Source organism: Aquarana catesbeiana, linkage group LG08, assembly GCF_042186555.1.
Source record: "Aquarana catesbeiana isolate 2022-GZ linkage group LG08, ASM4218655v1, whole genome shotgun sequence".
Classification (NCBI taxonomy): Eukaryota; Metazoa; Chordata; class Amphibia; order Anura; family Ranidae; genus Aquarana; species Aquarana catesbeiana.
Genome location: NC_133331.1, coordinates 128,478,645 through 128,499,307, shown reverse-complemented (window position 1 = coordinate 128,499,307; position 20,663 = coordinate 128,478,645). Strand labels below are relative to the sequence as shown.

Genomic DNA, 20,663 nt, shown 5'->3' with positions numbered 1-20,663 from the left:
GCGAGTGAGGAAGAGCAGATCAACGGCTCTTCCTATTGACAGCGTGGTCAGCCGTGATTGGACACGGCTGATCACGTGGTAAAGAGCCTCCGCCGGAGGCTTTTTACCAAGATCAGTGTAGCGGTGTGTCAGACTGACACACCGCTCCACCGATCGCCGCGATGCGCGCCCCCGGGGGCGCGCTGCGGCATGTTATCCTGCTGGACGTCATATGACGTCCAGTCAGGATAACACAACCACTTCCCGGACGTCAATCCGCTATAGGGCGGGCGGGAAGTGGTTAAAGAAAAAAAGAACCTTTAATATCACTTTAAGTTATTTGTGTCAACTGCATGCAGATAATATTGCAATTTGGCCAGTTCAGCAGGGATCGGCCGAGTTTCGATCCAGGTGTGGGCAGGCTGGTTGTACAGCAGCTGATCTACCATTCGACTTGTGTACAATCAGCCCGTCGGGTTTTTCCTGAACGATCAGTGCTGGCCGGCTATAGTCAGCAACAATGATCAGATTGTTCTGACCAGTGGTGGCCCGTAATGCAGAGCGCAGGGGCGCCGCCCCCACATCCATGCGTTCGGCCCCTTTAATCTACATGCGGCGTGCCGGACGCATGGATTGCAATGTTTTTTTGTTTTTTGTTTTTTTGAAGCAGAGGCTCTAATAGGCTTCAAAAAAGGGTGGGCTCAGAGCGCAGAGCATTGCATTGCGTGGGGGATTGATTGCCGCCATCCGGCTCCCACGTGGGGGGGGGGGTGTTAGTTTGTGCCGGGAGTGATTTCCCCATCTACTTCAGATGTATGGATGGGAGAATCGGGCCTTTTTTTTTCTATTCAACTGACTGCTTGAACTAAAAAAAAAAAAAAAAAAAAAAAAAATACGATTACTGTATTGCCAGCTTTAAAATATAATTGATACAATGGCCATATGCAGGGATGGTACTGTACAGTGTGTTCCAAACTTGTTGTGGTTTGTTAGACTTTCCTAGTAGCAGCCTACAGCAATCGTTACCTGTTATTTGTCTCTCCAATAGACGATCCGTACAAAACATTCTGTTGAAAACAGGCTGAACTTTACCTCTTTGCCTGAGACAAGTCTTGGCATTTCAGCCATCAGATACAGTATGTATGCTATGCAGGTGCAATGATCTGGCATGACCTGAATGGCACTGAATAGCAGTCCAGTCTTTGAAATGTGTCCATATAGGTGTATGGCTAATGCTGACAAAGATCTGACAGCATCCATTGGTTTGGATGAGTAACCTTATTTGTATATGTATAGTCTGCTTAATTGCTAAAATCACCACTGCTGAATAATTGAATGCAAAATCTGCTGAATGTGGGTTTTGCTGTATAGATCAGAGGGATCTGTGACAGATGATTATTACGTCTTTCTAGGTCACCAATAGCAGATTATTGGTCACACCAAGCCGTCATCAGTGTAGCGGTATATTCTTTATTCATATGACAAGATGTATACCTGTTCACCAGGTGATCAGTGAATGGCATGTCATGGGCAGGGTTGTTCTTTTTAGATTGAATTACTTTGTATTGGATTTGTGGATTATGGATATACTATTTTGTCAATTATCAGTAAGTATACTAGTTGCTATTTTAGATTGTATTCACTCTTACTGCAAATGGGCAGTTTATACTAGTTGCTATTTTTGTGAACAGTTTTAGGTCCTGTTCACATCTATGCATGAGCATTAATTAGTCACAATGTTCCTCGGCATGCATGGCTCACTCATGCCCGGGCATGCTTTTTCGCCCATTTAATCAGTGGGACCCCAGTGCTTCTGCAGATGACCCGCTAAGCAATATATACACCAGTAGACTCTTTTGTTGACATGGAAAGAGGGATAATGTGCATCTTTTTGGTGCATGGACTGGTGTTGGGGACCCATAGTTAGTGGATGAGAATGTACAACAATGCACATTGATGCATCAAGAAACACGTTACGGTATATGCTGTATAACACACATAGGTGTATATGGTTTCTTGGGGGTGCAATGGGAAAAAAATTGTGTGGGCTGTACATTTTCTTTGATTAGCACTACAAAGTTCTGTGCCTCAATAGCTTTTTTCAGTTGTTAAGCCAGCCATACATGGATCAAAATTTGTCCGGGTCAGCAGGGACTGGGCGAATTTTGATCCATGTATGGGCACTGAGGTTGTACAGAAGTTTATCTACCAATCTACTTTTATACAATTGCCCTGGATTCCCCCCCATCCGATCAGCGCTGCAGGTTATAGCCGGCAGCACTAAGTAATTTTTTTTTATGACGGCGGGGAAGTCTACCCACTATCAAAATACAATAACTCTGTGGGGAGGATTCCCCCATCCACATCATCAAGACTCATGGCTGTATTAGATCAAAGGGGTGCTTCTACTAAATACTGAGCAAAGGGTCTGAATACTTAGGACCATGTGATATTTCAGTTTTTCTTTTTTAATAAATCTGCAAAAATGTCAACAATTCTGTGTTTTTCTGTCAATATGGGGTGCTGTGTGTACATTAATGAGGGAAAAAAATGAACTTAAATGATTTTAGCAAATGGCTGCAATATAACAGAGAAGAGTGAAAAATGTAAGGGGGTCTGAATACTTTCCGTCCCCACTGTGTGTGTGTGTATATATATATGTATATATATATATATATATATATATATATATATATATATATATATATATATATATATATATATATATATATATATATATATTTATTATTATTATATATTTTTTTTTTTTCTTTAAATCAAAAAGGTTTTTAATTTGAAAAGATGCATTGCAAATATACAACAATAGTATACAATATTGTGAAGACATTATCAGAATTGAGATAAGTGTGGTGAAAGGTTCGATATGCATGGTTTACTGTCTAATAAATTCATTGGAAGACACTGCAGAAATTCCCTCCCCTGCCTATTGGCCCATACACATGATTCAAAAATTGTATGAAAAATACAGATTTCGACGCGTTCGTACAATAATCGGATCGTTAATACAGAGCTTTCGAGATAATATGACATCACTTCCGATTATTTATTTTTTTCTGTCGTATGAAAATTTTCGTGACATTAGTAACCTATCCAATTTCTACTTACGACTAGTAAGCGAAAAAAGTCAGACAATCTGTTGTCCGATTTTCGGATCGTGTGTACGGGGCATTAGAGGCACCTTCATGTAAAACACATGAATATAGGAAGGAGGGAGCAAATGCTTTTAAATGTCAATACTAAGGCAGGGCAGCTTGTGGATTAGTTTTAATAGGTTGTAAGCTATATATTTTTTTTTCCTTTAGTTTTACACTTGATTATAACTTTTTTTTTTTTTTTACTGTACTTCTTGTGTTGACATTTAGATTATTTGTCTTGTAGAACTGCTGATAATAGTTTAATTATTAGGCTGTACCTGATATTGTGTCTCTGGGCCCTTGTCTGATATACTTGAGACCTTTCCCCTAGATAGTTATCAGCTAAAGCGGAGATCAAATTTCACCCTTTCAGATAGCACCTGCTGACTTGGCCATGTGATTGCGGAGTGCAAGCGAAGCGAGGTATGTAGAACAAAGTTTGGTTAATAGAAAAGGAAGGTTAGGCTTGTTTTATCATATATATATATATTTTTTTAATTCATTTATTTCATTTTCTGTTGTGGGATGGCTGAATGGTGGCCTATTTTTTAGGGCTGAGCTCAATAAAAAAGGCTCCAAACATGACTATTTTCAGTGTAACATTTTTGTTCAGTCCTTCTAATGCCCTGTACATCTGATCAGACATTCTGACAACAAAATCCATGGATTTTTTCCGATGGATGTTGGCTCAAACTTGTCTTGCATACACACAATCACACAAATCTTGTCAGAAATTCCGAACGTCAAGAACGCGGTGACGTATGACGAGCCGAGAAAAATGAAGTTCAATAGCCAGTGCGGCTCTTCTGCTTGATTCGAGCATGCGTGGAACTTTGTGTGTCGGAATTGTGTACACACGATCGGAATTTACGACAACGCATTTTGTTGTCGGAAAATTTAAGATCCAGATCTCAAATTTTGTGTGACGGAAATTTCCGATGGAAAATGTGCGATGGAGCCTACACACGGTCGGAATTTCCGACAACAAGGTCCCATTGAACATTTTTCGTTGGAAAATCCCACCGTGTGTTTGGGGCATTAGGTTTCATGTACACTGCTGCTGGTAAACAGACGTTTAGGAGCAGTTGGGCGTTTTTTTCAGCTGCCCCTGAGCTCTCCTCTGTTATATTATCAGTACATGTACACAGGGTCGTTTATAGTCGTTTCCAGGCAGTTGAGTTTAGAAGCTTTTTTGGAAGGCAAAAAAATGCGTTCAGGACGGATGTTCAGAGGCATTTGAAACGCCAAACGCCTGTAACAGCTTGTAAACGTGGTAACTCGTTTTAAATTTTTGACTATTTAAAAAAAAACACAAAAAAAGCTTCTAAACACGGCATGTAAACGCAGCAAAACAGACGTTTTTAAACGTCAGCTACTATCTGTCAAGTTAAATCGTTTAGGAGAGGTTGTAAAACGTCCCGTGTACATTGAGCCTAACTGGCTGATGGTGGTGATGTTATTGCAGCTGGACTGTGACTGATCATACCAAGCATGTTGGACATCACACAAAAGCAGCACTGGCATTTGTAGCTCCCTGCTACATATAGGGCGACCGTTTATTATCCCAGTTTGTAGCATGGTGCATAGAGGCCTATGAGCCGTGCTGCTGAGACTCACGGGTCCCCTGCCCTCATTGGGAGTTAAAGGGTATGTAAACGTTTGGTTTAAAAAAAATAGAAACAAACATGTCATACTTGCCTCCTCTGTGCAGTAGGTTTTGCAAAGAGTGGCTCCAATCCTCCTCTTCTGGGGTCCCTCAGCAGCACTCGTGGCTCCTCCTCTTCTCGATTGCCCCGTCGGAGAAACGCTCTCTCTCGGGGCACCCATGCGGGCATGCTCCCATGTCCTGTTGCTGCATCCATTGACACAGACAGCAGGACTATGCTCCACCCCCCCCCCCCCCCCCCCGGCTCCCACGTCATTGGATTTGATTGACAGCAGTGGGAGCCAATGGCTGCGCTGCTCTGTCTATCCAATCAGGACCCGAGACACCGGCTGGGGCCCGTGTGCTCGTCCCCGGCGCAGGAACGATCGGGCTCAGGTAAGTAAAAGGGGAGCTCTGGGGGGGCTGGTGCACTACAAGAGGTTTTTCACCTCAATGCATATAATGCATTGAGGTGAAAAACTGTGAGGGTTTACAACCCCTTTAAGGCTGACACATTTTCTTAAAGTGGTTGTAAACCTTTCAGGGGTTTTTTTTTCTTTATAAAAAAATAAAACAATTAATGGCACTGAAAGCGCAACTAGTAATTTTAGGTGTATAAAGGTGGCCATACACTATAGAATCTGATTGTACAATTTCCTTTAGATCTGCCATAAATTATGTAGTGCAAGGGCCTGCCTGATTGGATATAGAGTAATTGGCTAGTTAGGTGTGTCCTCCTATTATATAAATTTGGTAAATCTAAAGGAGATTGTACAATCAGATTCTACGGTATAGTGTATGGCCACCTTTATACACCTAAGGCCCCTTTCACACGGATGGATAGAATTGTGCTTTTAGCTGCGTTTTCTACCTCAGCTAAATGCACACAATGCTTTCCTATGGCCCCATTCACACACTGCATTTAGCTGCGTTTTCATTACATGCAGTTTGGTGCGGATAGAAAAAATAGAATTGACTGCGTCCAGGAGCGATTTAGCGCAGCTATCTGCACATAACCGCAGGTATTCGCAGTGCACTGTGTCAGCTGCGGATAGCAGCGCTGAGCTGGCTCGCTCATCGGGAAAGGGAAAATATTTTATCCTTTCCCAATGAGCAACAAGCACGGGGATCTGACTTGGATCCCCGCCAATGCCAGGCACTGTTTGGTATGAATCTTGAGGGGGAACTCCACGCCAAATTTTAAATAAAAAAAAAAAACGGCATGGCTTCCCCTCCAGGAGCATACCAGGCCCTTCAGTCTGGTATGGATTTTAAGGGGAACCCCTAAGCCAAAAAATGGCGTGGGGGTCCCCCTCAAAATCCATACCAGACCCTTATCCGAGCACGCAGCCCGGTCTGTCAGGAAAGGGGGTGGGGACGAGCGAGCGCCCCCCCCCCCCCCCTCCTGAACCGTACCAGGCTGCATGCCCTCAACATGGGGGCGTTGGTGCTTTGGGGCAAGGGGGGCGCCCTGTGGGCCTATCGGAAATATTTAGAACATGTTCTATTTCTAGGTTCTAGTCCGATGAGGCACACACACGATCAGAATATACGATGAAAAGCTTCCGTCTGACTTTTTCTGTCAGACATTCCGCTCGTGTGTACGCGACTTTAGAAAAACCATTCTAAAGCGTTTTTTAATTCTGTCTGTGTTGCTGTGTTGAGGTTTTCATCTCACTTTTCTGATTTCTCTCCAACAGCGCCTTTGATGACAGTAAAACCCGACGGGGGTTCTAATTCTTCCTCGCTCTATCAAAAACAAAAAAGTTTAAATTTTAGATCTACTTTAACCTCTGCCTGGGCCTGCTCAAATCATTTGCATTGTTGACACGTATGGGGACATGTATGGCCACCTTTTAGATTTGCTGGGAGTGTCTTTATTAATGTGCACTGCTGTGATGGTCGGACATAAATTCATCATGAGCTTAGAGAGAGAAGAGCTCCATGTGGTGATTATACTCTCAGGCTATATTTAGGAGTACATCAAAACACTTGGCTGTTTTGTTGCAGTTGCCAAGTTAGCTGGGCATTGAGCGGCAGGGTGGGCTCCTTCAACATTTTTTGTGCTGGTTGGCTCCTTTACAAACTGGAGCTCAGACCATGACTATTATACTGCCAGAAATGTAATGAATTTATCTTTAATACATCATATAAAAATAAACAAACAATTTGGCTTAAAATTCACGCTAATATATACTGCCTGTATAATAAAGTATCGACCACTCATACATCAATCGTTGCACTACATAGAAAGTAAGAACATTCTATACAATAGGGTTGATTCCAGAGTGCTTGATGTACTGTAGAATTGTGGCGTAATGTATCTTGGCTTGCTCGCTTCTTCAGGAGCCTGTTGTTGCAGACGTGTTAGGTTGTTATGATTTGGAACGATTGTCATATGTTTAATGTCACTAACGGTGCTCAACAGGAAAGCCCATACACTGGAATTTGTCGTAAGATCAGGTAATCTTTGGGATTTCAGTTTAAATTTATTAATGGGTACTGATGTTGAGGTTTCTAATGTATCTGATAACTCAGTGATGGTGTTTGTAGTATTGTCTACATCGCTGTTTCAAATCACGGAGGGCTCGAAAGTCCTGCATGGTAAAATGCTTGATCCTCTCAGATAATTCCCTTTCCTGTTTTAGATCGAAGGTGGTCCTGGTCAAACATAAATTTGTAAGTGAGGTTCCACGTAAACATATAAACATTTTTACTAGCCTCATATATATATCAATTTTCATAGATCGACAGAAGCTCAGCCCAAAATTAAGGACATCCAACTTCTGTTGAGTAAACTGGTATGGAGCAAGATGAAGAATATCCAATCCTACATTTTGTGGTTGATTGATCACTGGTGCCTGAAAATTTGCATGTGGGCTTCCTGGCTGGGTGATATGGGGAACAAGTGTGCTTTGTTTCTTGAACATCTGTAGTTGTGTAGTTGGTAATAAATTGGGTTGTATATTGTGTGAAGATATTTGAGAGTTGTCTAAAGGCATGGGAAGTGCAGGGACATTCAGGTAGATTGGAAAGTGTCAGTGTAGTATTTTGGGTAAAAGGTGGTTGTGAAGAATTAAGCGTTGGTGGTTGAGTGTTCAAAATCTGTAAGGCCTGTTTGGCTGTAGCAGCCACGTATTTGGTCTGTGACTGATTCCCAACACCACTAGCAGAAGTGATACCTGGTTGTTGATTCTGATGCATTGATGTCATATCATATTTAGGAGGACGTTTTTTAGAATAAGGTATGAAAAACCCACCACCACCATGATTCTGCTTACGTGCACCCTGGTTGCTGTTTGAAAGTGTAGTATTTCTATTCGTAGGCAGCGGCTATGAAGAAAAAGTGGAAGAATCAGATTCTGTATCATCAGTCATAAAAAATTAATTTACATGAGTACGTTGTGTTCTATATTATTCCTAGGGCCTCTCCCCCGGGGGGGATTCTGCCAACAGTAGGCAAAGCTTTCTGAGAAAGCCAATCTGTTCTTGGGCAGTTTATTCTGTTTTTATAAGATGATATCTTTGGTAATTCTTCACTTCATGCCAATGTTTTACATAATGGGTATGATTTTTAATAGCATCGTTAGTCGACTGTAACCAGATGTCTTCATCAAGACTGTTGAGTTCAGACTGATATTATATAATCAGTAGCTTCATCAATTCGATACTACATTGAGTTAGAATGTTTTCCCAGGATTTCTTAAACTCTGGTGTGGCATTGTGGAAGGAAGAATATAACTGCACTCCCAGTGCCAGAGGGCTTGTATTTTTGAGAACATATTTTTGTAGAAAATCAACATGCCAATGAATGGCTTACTGAAGAGTCTCCAAAAGTATTGGGACAGCTGCCTTTATGCGCACAAGACCTTTTTAATGGCATCCCAGTCTTGGTCTGTAGGGTTCAATATTGAGTTGGTCCACCCTTTGCAGCTTCAACTCTTCTGGAAAGGCTGTCCACAAAGTTTAGGTGTGTCTATGGGAATGTTTCGAACATTCTTCCAGAAGCGCATTTGTGAGGTCAGTCACTGATGTTGGACAGGAAAGACTGGCTTGCAGTCTCTGCTCTAATTTATCCCAAATGTGTTCTATCAGGTTGAGGTCAGGACTCCATGTCTTTATGAACCTTGTTTGTGCACTGGTGCGCAGTCATGTTGGAACAGTAAGGAGTCATCCCCAAACTGTTTCCATAAAGTTGGGAGCATAAAATTGTCTGACATCTTAAGAATTCCCTTCACTGGAATTAAGGGACCAAGCCCAACCCCTAAAAAACAACCCCACACCATAATCCCCCCCTCCACCAAATTATTTGGACCAGTGCACAAAGCAAGGTCCATAAACACATAGATGAGCGAGTTTGGAGTAGAGAAACTTGACTGTTCTGACCTCAACTGATAGAACACCTTTGGGATGAATTAGAGCAGAGACTGCGAGCCAGGCCTGCTCGTCCAACATCAGTGCCTGACCTCACAAATGCGCTTCTGGAAGAATGGTCAAACATTCCCATAGACACACACCTAAATGTTGTGAAAAGCCTTGGCAGAAGAGTTGAAGCTGTTATAGCTGCCAAGGGTGGGCCAACTCAATATTGAACTCTACAGACTAAGACTGGGATGCCATTAAAGGTCTTGTGCATATAAAGGCAGGCATCCCAATACTTTTGGTAATATAGTGTATACAGTTGGAGCCTCTTCAGTTAGCCATTGTGCTCTCTATATGATGGCTTTGATCTATTAAGTAATAAATTAATCCTCCCCCCTAAACCCGGCCATAGATGGATTGAAATTTGGCTGGTGCCTGGTCAATCGGACGAATTTCGATCCATGTATGGGCAGGCTGTTGTACTAAAGTCGATCCGTCAATTGACTTCAGTACAACTAGCCTGTTGGATTTTTTTTCATGCAATCACTGCCGACGGCTATAGCCACACCGCTCCCGCTGCCAGAATACAATAACTCCAGTGGAAGGGCTTCATACACATTCAGTGTTGATGCGGGAAATCATGCAATTTTCTTACCTTCAACCTGTGAAAATTGGTTAATTTATGGCCAGCCTTACAAAATACTCTAAAATGAACCCTTAACACCTAAATTAAGCACCTTAACCCCTGGCCTTAAGCTAGTATCTCTTATCCTGAAAGATGAGAGTTCCATACTGGCAATGAACAACTTTAGTCTCTTAGCATAGGCAAAGAATGGTCCACCTTACTTCTTCTGAGGAACATGTCAGTAGGGGCTCTTAGAAAATGGCTCAGACTCATGCAGTTTAGATGCGGCAAGGTTGGGTACACAACCATAAATATATTCTTCTTTTTGGTTGATTTATTTGCTATAAAAGCATCAAGAAGTGAGAGTGATCCATAGCTGGACTGGCTCAATGTCAAGAGGGGAACACAAGCTATATCTTTAGGCTGAAAGTACATGTTTATGTTAATGTGTATGTGTGTCAAGGTTTGATTTATATTTATTTATTTATTTATTTTCTTTTTACAGCCTTCCCATGGTTTGGTATGGATATTGGTGGCACCCTGGTTAAACTTGTCTACTTTGAGCCTAAAGATATCACAGCAGAGGAAGAACAAGAAGAGGTTGAAAACCTGAAAAGCATAAGAAAATACTTGACTTCAAATACAGCCTATGGTAAAACTGGAATCAGGGATGTCCATTTGGAACTGAAAAATCTGACCATGTGTGACCGTAAAGGCAATTTGCACTTTATCCGCTTTCCCACCTGTGCTATGCATAGGTTCATTCAGATGGGAAGTGAGAAGAACTTCTCCAGCTTACACACTACACTATGTGCCACAGGAGGCGGGGCGTACAAGTTTGAAGAAGACTTTAGGACGGTACGTAGGGGGAAAGGGCACAGCTTTTTGTTTTTTTTCGTAGTGTCTCGTAGTCCATTTCAGTTTATACAATGCATACATATATATGGAAAGCTTGTTAGTATGCTAACAAATGAACAAATGATCTTAAACCTGACTTTATTAAGTAACGTGCGAAAGAACAGTTGATGTCTGTCAGTCTTTGTCCATCATAGGCTACATGTGTTAGTTTGTACACATCCTTTATAGTTCTTGTCAAGCAGTGTCTGTCAGTGCATGTCCTTCACTGTGTCCATCCGTGTCTTTGTTTCTGTTAGTGTGTTAGTATCTTAATAATTCATTTTAGGGGTGTGTTATAAAATTCTGGCAATAAATTAAGGCTGCATCATGCATTTATATGGCCGCCAACCTGCTCACATCTTTAGAATTTATAGCACAGGGTAGATATTCCAAAATCTAACTGGGTGACCATTGGCCTGGTCAAAGTCTATGCCTCCCATCTTTAATTCATTTTTTTTTTTTTTCTTTAATGGAGGTGAAAGTAAAAGAAAATACATAGTGCCTGTGGTCAATAGAAGGAGCAATAGTGCCCCATCATTGGTATTATTGGGAGGAATAGTTCCCCATCATTGGTATTAGTGGGAGGAATAGTTCCCCATCATTCATATTAGTGGGAAGAATATTGCCCCGTCATTAATATTAGTTGGAGGAATAGTTGACACATCATTGGTGTCAGTGAAAGGAATAGTGCCCTATCATTGGTGTCAGCGAAAGGAATAGTGGCCCATGTTTGGTGTCAGTGGGATTGATAGTGCCCCATTGTTGGTCTCAGTGAAAGAAACCGCACCTCTTTGTGTTGTGATCATGCAATAAAATAAACCGTTTGGACACCATCCTGTGCTGATCCTTGGTGTGCTGGCAAGTATCTTCATAGTGAAAGAAACCGTGCCCCATGATTAATAGCAGTGGAAGGAATAGTGTCACATCATTGGTGTTAGTGGGAGGAAGAATTCCCCATTGTTGAGGTCAGTGGGAAGAATCGTGTCCCATCATTGGTGTCGGTGGGAGTGACAGTGCCCCATGGTTGGTGTTGGTGAAAGAAATGGTGCCCCATCATTGATGCCAGTGGAAGGAATTGTGCCCCATCATTGGTTTTAGTTGAAGAAATGGTGCTCAAGCTTGGTGTCAGTGAGATGGAAGGGATGGTGCCTCATTGTTGGTATCAGTGGGAGGAAAAGTGTTCCAACATTTATATCGGTGGAAGGAAGTTTACCCTATTGTTAGTTTCAGTAGAAGCAAAAGGAATCCACCGTCTGTGTCAGTGAACATAGTGGTGCCTCATTGTTTGTGTCAGTAGAAGGAATAATGCCTCATATCAATGACACAAATAGTGCCCCCAAGGGCTGGCTAAGGGCAGGCAAAGGGCTGCAGTTTGGAAACCACTGCTCTACATCATGGGTCTCCAAGCTATGGCCCGCTTCAAGATGTTATCCAGCCAGCAGTCACTGTCTGAGAAAGTTCCTCAGCCGGCTGGCAGTGGAGGCACCGTTCTGTGTATCCTAATACGGACACTGGTGCATCCACTGCCAGCCAGTCATGACCCTCTGATGGGCACTCCTGAATGTAAGGGGGAGGGGGGGTGGAACTCTAATGGGCACCCCTGCATGTAAGGAGGGACTCTGATGGGTACTCTAATGCCCCGTACACATGGTCGCACTTTGTTCGGACATTCCGACAACAAAATCCTAGGATTTTTTTCAGACGGATGTTGGCTCAAACTTGTCTTGCATACACACGGTCGCACAAAGTTGTCGGAAAATCCGATCGTTCTAAACGCAGTGACGTAAAACACGTACGTCGGGACTATAAACAGGGCAGTGGCCAATAGCTTTCATCTCTTTATTTATTCTGAGCATGCGTGGCACTTTGTCCGTCCGATTTGTGTACACACGATCGGAATTTCCGACAACGGATTTTGTTGTCGGAAAATTTTATCTCCTGCTCTCCAACTTTGTGTGTCGGAAAGTCCGATGGAAAATGTCCGATGGAGCCCACACACGGTCGGAATTTCCGACAACACGCTCCGATCGGACATTTTCCATCGGAAAATCCGACCGTGTGTACGGGGCATTAGACTTAAGGAGGGACTCTGATGGGTGCTGGAGGATGTAAGGGGAGACTCTGATGGGGGGGACATAAGTGAAAATTCTTTATAATATTATTTTTTTGGCCCAAGAATATTTATAAAATATATGATATGGCAATAATATTGAATTGTTTGGAGACTCTAAATCAACCCTACTAATGGGGCGTGAAACAAGATGTGAATAATCCGATTCACAAAGCATATTTGTCACCTCTAAAGGCAGAACTTTAGCTGAGCTTTTAGTTGAAGCTCACTTTAGTATGTTCCTGATATTGAGTATTTCCTAGTTTTGTGTAAACCGATTACTAGATTGGATAACAAAGATCACCACTTTGGATGCTTCCATTGTTCTTTTTCTTATTCACACGGTTAATTCTACTACTCAGGTTTCCGTTTTTAAGAGTGATAATCCCTTTACAAGACCATAACCTAAGTATGTCTCCTATTGGCAGAGCTATATGTGTGATATTAAGGAGGTTATTGTTTGTAATCAATATACAGGTATGGCTAGGTGAGATAAGAGAGATCAATATATAGGTATGGCTAGGTGAGATAAGAGAGCTGCAGAAAGGGAATAGCAGAACTAATGAGTTTGTTTATCAAGTGTACATAGCTGTAAAAGACAAGTGCGTGTAAAATATCACACTTACAGATAAACATTAGAAAGGTGTTTGACCTCAATACTTTTAAACATTAATGGGTATGGAAATAAGTTTATGTGGGTTTAGAAATGACATAGGTACAGCATATACATTATAACCCCTGACAGATATAGTGAATAATATTGATTATGTCATTGCAATGGTATCTGAAAGTGGGTGGGATATATTGGACAGCAATTGAACATGTTGCCCCTGAAGTTGATGTGGTGAAAACAGAAAAAATTGGCAAGTGTAAGGATTTAAGTGACTTTCACAAAGACCAAATTGTAATGTCTAGACAACTGTGTCAAAGCAACTCCAAAACTGCAGGTCTTGTGTGATGTTCCCAGTCTGTAGTGGTTAGAACCTACCAAAAGTGGCCCAAGGAAGGAAAACCAGCGAACCAGCAACAGAGTCATGGGTGGCCAAGGATCATTGATATACATGGGGAGCAAAGGCTGGTCAGAAATAACAGAAGAGCTACCGTAGCTTGAAAAAGTTACGACAGAAAGGGTTCAGAACGCACAATGCATCTCAGTTTGTTGTGTATGGGGCTGCAGATACTTCTAGTATGAGCAAGGCTCATTAATAATGATTAAGTGTAAGATCTGCTTTTTTCCCGTGCTTCCAGTTCATTGTGAATGAGACATTACTGATTAACATAGTAGTTTACAATTAGTGTGTACTAGGACACTATCTACATATAGTCTACATATCACCCTCAATCCAAAAACATACGGGTAGGATAATCGGCTTCAAATTAGAAAATTGCTTTGTCGACCGGTCTGACTGCTGGAACTCTCACATCAAGCATGTCAGTAGATGGCCTGCTCTGTCTGTGTAGTGTATCTGACTTTCTCTTATAGCAGCACAGGCATAATGTAGGAGCCTTCTTTGTTTATTGCTGTCCCTTATTTACATAAAACCTAGTATGTGAGGTCGCCAACACTATGAATGTACAAAAATCTGAAATATAATAATCAGGTGTTCGTATGGGATTTACAACATAATATAGATAGAAAAATACTCCATTAAAATCCCTGCAAAAAAAATTGTATATAACTCATTATATACTAACCTAATAATAACTAACCTATTTCCGAAAGCTTTACTGCCTAACAATAAATAAAGAATAAAAGAAATGACCCATTAAAAGCTTTTTCTGTCCATTGTTCACCCCTGGTATTTGACCAGCACACTGGTAAATTTTCATGAACTCGCTGTATCCCATATTTAAAGGTGGCAACTGAAAATGGCATGCACACATTATCACCAAAATTATACTAGTCTTCCATACCGCCAACTACTACTAAAAGAAAACTCGATTTTACAACGCTATGTAAAAAAATAAATAAATACAAAATAAATAGGTTTTTACTTACTTACCTGCTCTGTGCAGGGATATTGCACAGAGCAATCCCTTACCTCCTCTTCCGGGGTCCCCTGTCAGCGCTGTGCATTTCTTAACCGTTTCAGTATTTGCCCCCATAATAAGGTGTGTGCTGTCCCAAGCCAGACTGTGTGCATCTAAAGACACACACAGCATGACGCGGCCTCGTCACCCACTTCCTCCTCACAGGATTTGACCGACAGCAGCAGGAGCCATTGACAGTGAATCCAGGAAGTTCAGGATAAGGGCAGAGAAGACCTACAGCTGGGCACAGAGCTGGATTGATAGAGGAGTCGGGTAAGAGTTTGGGGAGGGGGGGGGGATAGTTAGTGGGTTGTTCAGGAAATGCATTAAAGTGATACTAAAGTTTAATTTTTTTTTTTCTTTAAAAATAACAAGCATGTAACACGTGCCTGCTTTGTGAAATGGTTTTGCACAGAGCAACCCAGAGCCTCCTTTTCTCGGGTCCCTCTTCAGTGCTCCTGGCTCCCCCCTCCTGCCGAGTCTCTGTGTCTCTGTGTCTCTCTCTCTCTCTCTCTCTCTCTCTCTCTCTCTCTGTATCTCTCTCTCTCTCTCTCTCTGTATCTCTCTCTCTCTCTCTCTCTGTATCTCTCTCTCTCTCTCTGTATCTCTGTATCTCTCTCTCTCTGTATCTCTCTCTCTCTCTCTCTGTATCTCTCTCTCTCTCTCTCTCTGTCTCTCTCTCTCTCTCTCTCTGTCTCTCTCTCTCTCTGTCTCTCTCTCTCTCCTTATTGGCTCACTGACTTTAACAGCATCGGGAGCCAATGGCTCTGCAGTCTCAGCTAATTAGGAGGGAGAGTCCCAGACACTCTTGCAGCATCGCTGGATCGAGATGGGCTCAGGTAAGTATTAGGGGGGCTGAGGGGGCTGCTGCACACAGAAGGTTTTTTTTTATCCTAATGCATAGAATGCATTAAGATAAAGAACATTCTGACTTTACAACCACTTTAAGGTAAAAAAACACCCAGACTTCAGAACCACTTTAAGATGGGGCACTTGTGTGTGTCCAGGCGTGAATGACAAATCGCAAAATGCACATTTCAGGGGCCATTTATTTGAATGACATTTAAAAATGTGGTGCCGCATTTAAATCTGCCCGCGATTTAAAACCCCCAGGTGTGAATGCAGCCTTGGGCTGCTTTCACACTTATGAATTTTTCAAACACTTTTGCGTTTAAAAAAAGTGCCTGAAGAGCTCAAGAAAAATATTTCCCTTTTTAAATCAATAAATGTGTTCACACTGGGGTGGTGCGCTTCCGTTGCAGTGAAAAAACTCCTCCTTGCAGCATTTTTGGAGCATGTTTGGGGAGTTAAAAAAAGGCAAACGCGGCAAAAATGCATATGTGTTTTTGGCGCGGATTAGTATGAAAGCAGCCTTAAAGTACCCCTACAGAAAATCTGTAAGGTGAACTTACACTGGACCCCCTTCCCATCGCACCTGGTCCCGCTAACCTGGAGTCCGGTGATCACACGTTCTGACAGATCGTATAGCCGCTTTACCAGTCCGGGGATTTGAAATCCCCGCGGCTTTCCTCTTAGCCTGCGGTGACAGGACAGGTTTCGTGGGTTCTAATTGGTCGGCCTCACCCATGTGACGGCGACAACCAATTAGAATGCTCCTAAACGTGCCTCCTGACATGGTTTCCTATGGAACACGTTCTGGAGAGCAAATCTGCAAAATGCGAAAAGCACTAAAAATGCATAGGTGTGAATCCAGCCTAAGTTTACCTTACAGATTTTTCTGTAAAGGTAAACTTACCCTTTAAGGATTTCCTTTCACCACCTTCATTAACTTGCTTAAGGTTCTTGTTTATTTACAGTTGTCATTTTCAGCGAAGACAAGGGAACCCCTAATATTTAGTATACATGGAACGACTGATGATTGGCTGTCCATACCAGGGAAGAAAGAATAGTGTTGATTGTCACTGTGCTTTTCTATTGAGAATGACGCATTCACAATGTCGGGGTGTTGTCTATATTCATTAGAATAATCCTTTGCTTCTTATTGAAGACAGACAGAACAGCAGTTCTCGCAGAAGCTTGTTGCATAGCAACAAAATGAGCATGAAGGGCGAGCGAAACCGGCCTAGCTGGTTGGTTTGTATTTTCCTCAAGAATGACAAAGGAACGGGTTGGAAGAGATCTAAAAGGCAGCACAGTGAAGTACCAGAATCTAAAATAAAATGCAGTCACATTGCCTACAGTGTGCGGCTACTAGATGAAGAGACGTGGATCCATCAAATACTTTAACACCTTTTTATATTGGGTGGAAAAAGCTTGATTAGAGCAAGTCGTCTTCAAAGTGACGCCAATTGCCTTTATTAATAATTTAGCTCATTAGCAATTCTCTTTCATTGACGGGCCGCTCCGAAGAAGGTGAACTCTGCTAGTTGGGGATGTCAGTAGGTCAGTGTTCCTTGTGCTAATCTGTTAAATGTCAGGAAACCCAGAGATGTTTCTGTTGTCATTGCATATAAAACTATTATGTCTGTCTGTATACATAAACATTCCACCCTTATTTATGTAGTTTCCTTCTTCAATGCATCTGATCTTCTGTCTCCTGCATTGCCACTATCAGTGTGCATGCTCAGGTTACCCCCTATGAGAAAGCTGTAAACGTCTTCATTTCTCCCTACCCACAGATTATTATTTTTCCCATTGTGACTTTCTTCAGCAGCTTGAGAGAGACTGACTGCGGCTCCTCCATAAGCCGCCCTGTAATTTTTTTATATGAACATAGCAGCAGTTACTGATCACTATATATTACATGAAATATATGAAATAAAAATGTATTTATTTCTTTATCGTACATCATGGGACACAGAGCAGCTATAGTAATTACTATGTGGGTTATACTCCACCTATAGGTGAACGAACTCTGGCACACCCAAAGACAGGAAGTACCCCCTCTATATAACCCCTCCCATACAGGAAGTACCTCCGTTTTTCGTCAGTGTCTTCAAGGTGTACTGCAGACAGCAGTACAGGTCCTCACGTCTGATGGCAGCGGCCTGCTTTGATATGTGCAAAAAAGACATTTACCTCCAGCAAGGCTAGTTTAAAACGCCTAAACATTTTCAAAAAAACATTATAAAAAAATATGGGGATTTGGTCACACCATATTGCTATATGGTGCTAAGCCCACTTACTGCAACAAAGTACCCCATGATTAGTGGGTCCTACACTATCCATAGATTGGGAGATCCTACTTCTCTGAACCATGAGAGCAATACACTCTTCTATATGGGAGAATCTTGAGGTCTCCACCCATGACACAAGTGGACACTAATGAGAGGTACTTAATGAGGGAGTGGGGTGCTCCGCACCCAAAAGGATTTGGTCAGAATCCATACAATAGACAAACAAGATATTTGGGGGGCACACCCTAAAAGATGCATTAAAGATGGTGCAGCCATAAGACCATACAGCAGATGATACAGCATGTACTGTGTTCTGTGTACTGTGGGAGACCAGATATAGTGAATGCTGGGTCCTGGGTTTAGTAGTACTTAAAGTATTTAATTTGCTTTGCATAGAGACCAAAATGTAATAAAGATATTTCTCACACTTTGGGACTAAGGGCTCTTTTTGTTAACAAGGTTCACACGGCTTTCACCTAAGATTCTCACATTGTTATAATTGGATTCAGTTGGATAAATGTGTGAATTCTGTGTGAAAATTGTATGAAACTTGTGTGACAACATAAAAAGACCCCAATGTGTATATAGGCTTTTGCTGACTGCCCAACAGTAAAAGTATTTGCTCCCCCTGCTGATTTTGTACGTTTGCCCACTGACAAAGAAATGATCATTCTATAATTTTAATGGTAGGTTTATTTTAACAGTGATATAAACCAGACTAAGGAAAAATTATTATTATTATTTAAGGTACTTATATAGCGCTGTCAATTTACGCAGCGCTTTATATATACATTGTACATTCACATCGGTCCCTACCCCCAAGGAGCTTACAATCTAAGGTAAAATCCAAGCTTACTCACCGACCGGCCCGCTGACAACCGAATCAACTTATCCAACAGTGTGCGTTAAAAAAAAGGGGTTTAGTCTGCACACATTTGCAAATACATGCGTAAGCCACAGAGCCCGGTCAAGGCACTCTGGTATCTGTGGTCCTATCACTAGCTTATGAGTGACTCCACAATCAGAAGCACATTCATTCTGATGGATAGATGGAGGGCAGGTGGACTGAAGGGAGCCCCCTCCTTCCCTCAGCCATGGCATTGAAAATGAGTCGTGGATGGCTATTCCAGCATGACAATGACCCAAAACACTTGGCCAAGGCAACAAAGGAGTGGCTCAAGAAGAAGCACATTAAGGTCCCTGGAGTGGCCTAGCCAGTCTCCAGACCTTAATCCCATAGAAAATATGTGGAGGGAGTTGCCAAATGTAAGCTTTGAAACCTTAAAGCGGAGTTCCACCCTAAAGTGGAACTTCCGCTCATCGGATCCCCCCCCCCCCCCGGCGCCTCAATTGGGGAGAGGGGGATGCAGATACCTGTATAATACAGGTATCTGCACCCACTTCCGGGAATAGCTAGCCGCAAATGCCTGCCCACCCCCATTGTGTTCTGGGAAATACACACTTCCTACAACACAACGGGGACCAGTGTAGACGCTCAACACGACTCGCGCATGCGCAGTAGGGAACCGGGCAGTGAAGCCGCAACGCTTCACTTCCTGATTCCCTGACCGAGGATGGCGGTGGGGGCAGCCGAGAGACGAGCGATCGATCGGCTTCGGCTGCCGACATCGCTGGACCCTGGGACAGGTAAGTGTCCATTTATTAAAAGTCAGCAGCTGCAGTATTTGTAGCTGCTGGCTTTTAATATTTTTTATTTAAATGGACCTCCTCTTTAATGACTTAGAGAGAATCTGCAAAGAGGAGTGGGACAAAATCCCTCCTGAGATGTGTGCAAACCTGGTGGCCAACTACAAGAAACGTCTGACCTCTGCCAACAAGGGTTTTGCCACCAAGTACTAATGCCCCGTACACACGATCCGAATATCGTATGACCGATCGTAGGACCATTCTCGATAATAGTCGCAAGTAGAAATTGAATAGCTAAAATAATTTCACGAAAATTCTCATACGACAGACAAAAAAAATCAGAAGTGAAATCATGTGTTGTAATGTATTTGTATTGTATTTTAGGACGACAACTATACTGACTAAACGAAAATCGTACGATCTGGAATCGTACGAGGAAAATTTCCGGGTATGTCTGATCGAATAATATCGGACGAACGATCGTGATCGGCTGTCTAAAGTAGTGTACACACGATCCGAATATCGTACGATCCTTCCTCGGATGACCGTTTTTATTTGGATCGTGTGTACGGGCCATAAGTCATGTTTTGCGAAGGGGTCAAATACTTATTTCACTCCTTTAAAATGCTAAATCAATTTTATAACTTTTTTGAAATGCGTTTTTCTGGATTGTTTTGTTGTTATTCTGTCTCTCACCCTTAAAATGATAGACTGATTCTTTCTTTGTTAGTGGGCAAACGTACAAAATCAGCAGGGGATTCAATACTTTTTTTTCCCTCATTTTATCTGCTGCCAGCTGTACTTGGCATATACTGTACAAGTACAGGGCAGCCCTCACTCACTGCCAGGGTTCAGTGGATCCAATAGGTCTTGCCCCAAAGTATTCATTCATGCTTGACTGGTCGAATATAGTGGAAAGTGGGAACATATCCTGTTCTCATGGTTTCTCCTGCACTTGGCAAAAGGATGTAGCACGGGGGGTACCCATCAGGTGCGATGTGAATATATTTTAATGTACTAAAGGCACCAATTGGGAAGACATCTACAGATTCCCTAATCCAATCCCAATTTCCCT

The 20,663-nt window shown here is 42.3% G+C and overlaps 1 protein-coding gene across 4 annotated transcripts in view; it reads left to right on the top strand.

The window, feature by feature from the left end:
- PANK1 (pantothenate kinase 1) overlaps nucleotides 1–20,663 on the top strand; it is a 100,266-nt gene that overhangs the window by 42,165 nt on the left and 37,438 nt on the right. For all 4 annotated transcript variants that reach the window (XM_073596385.1, XM_073596388.1, XM_073596384.1 and 1 more), the window contains exon 2: nucleotides 10,272–10,624. In XM_073596385.1, the coding sequence (XP_073452486.1) occupies nucleotides 10,272–10,624 (353 nt within the window). The remainder of the gene's footprint in view (nucleotides 1–10,271; nucleotides 10,625–20,663) is intronic.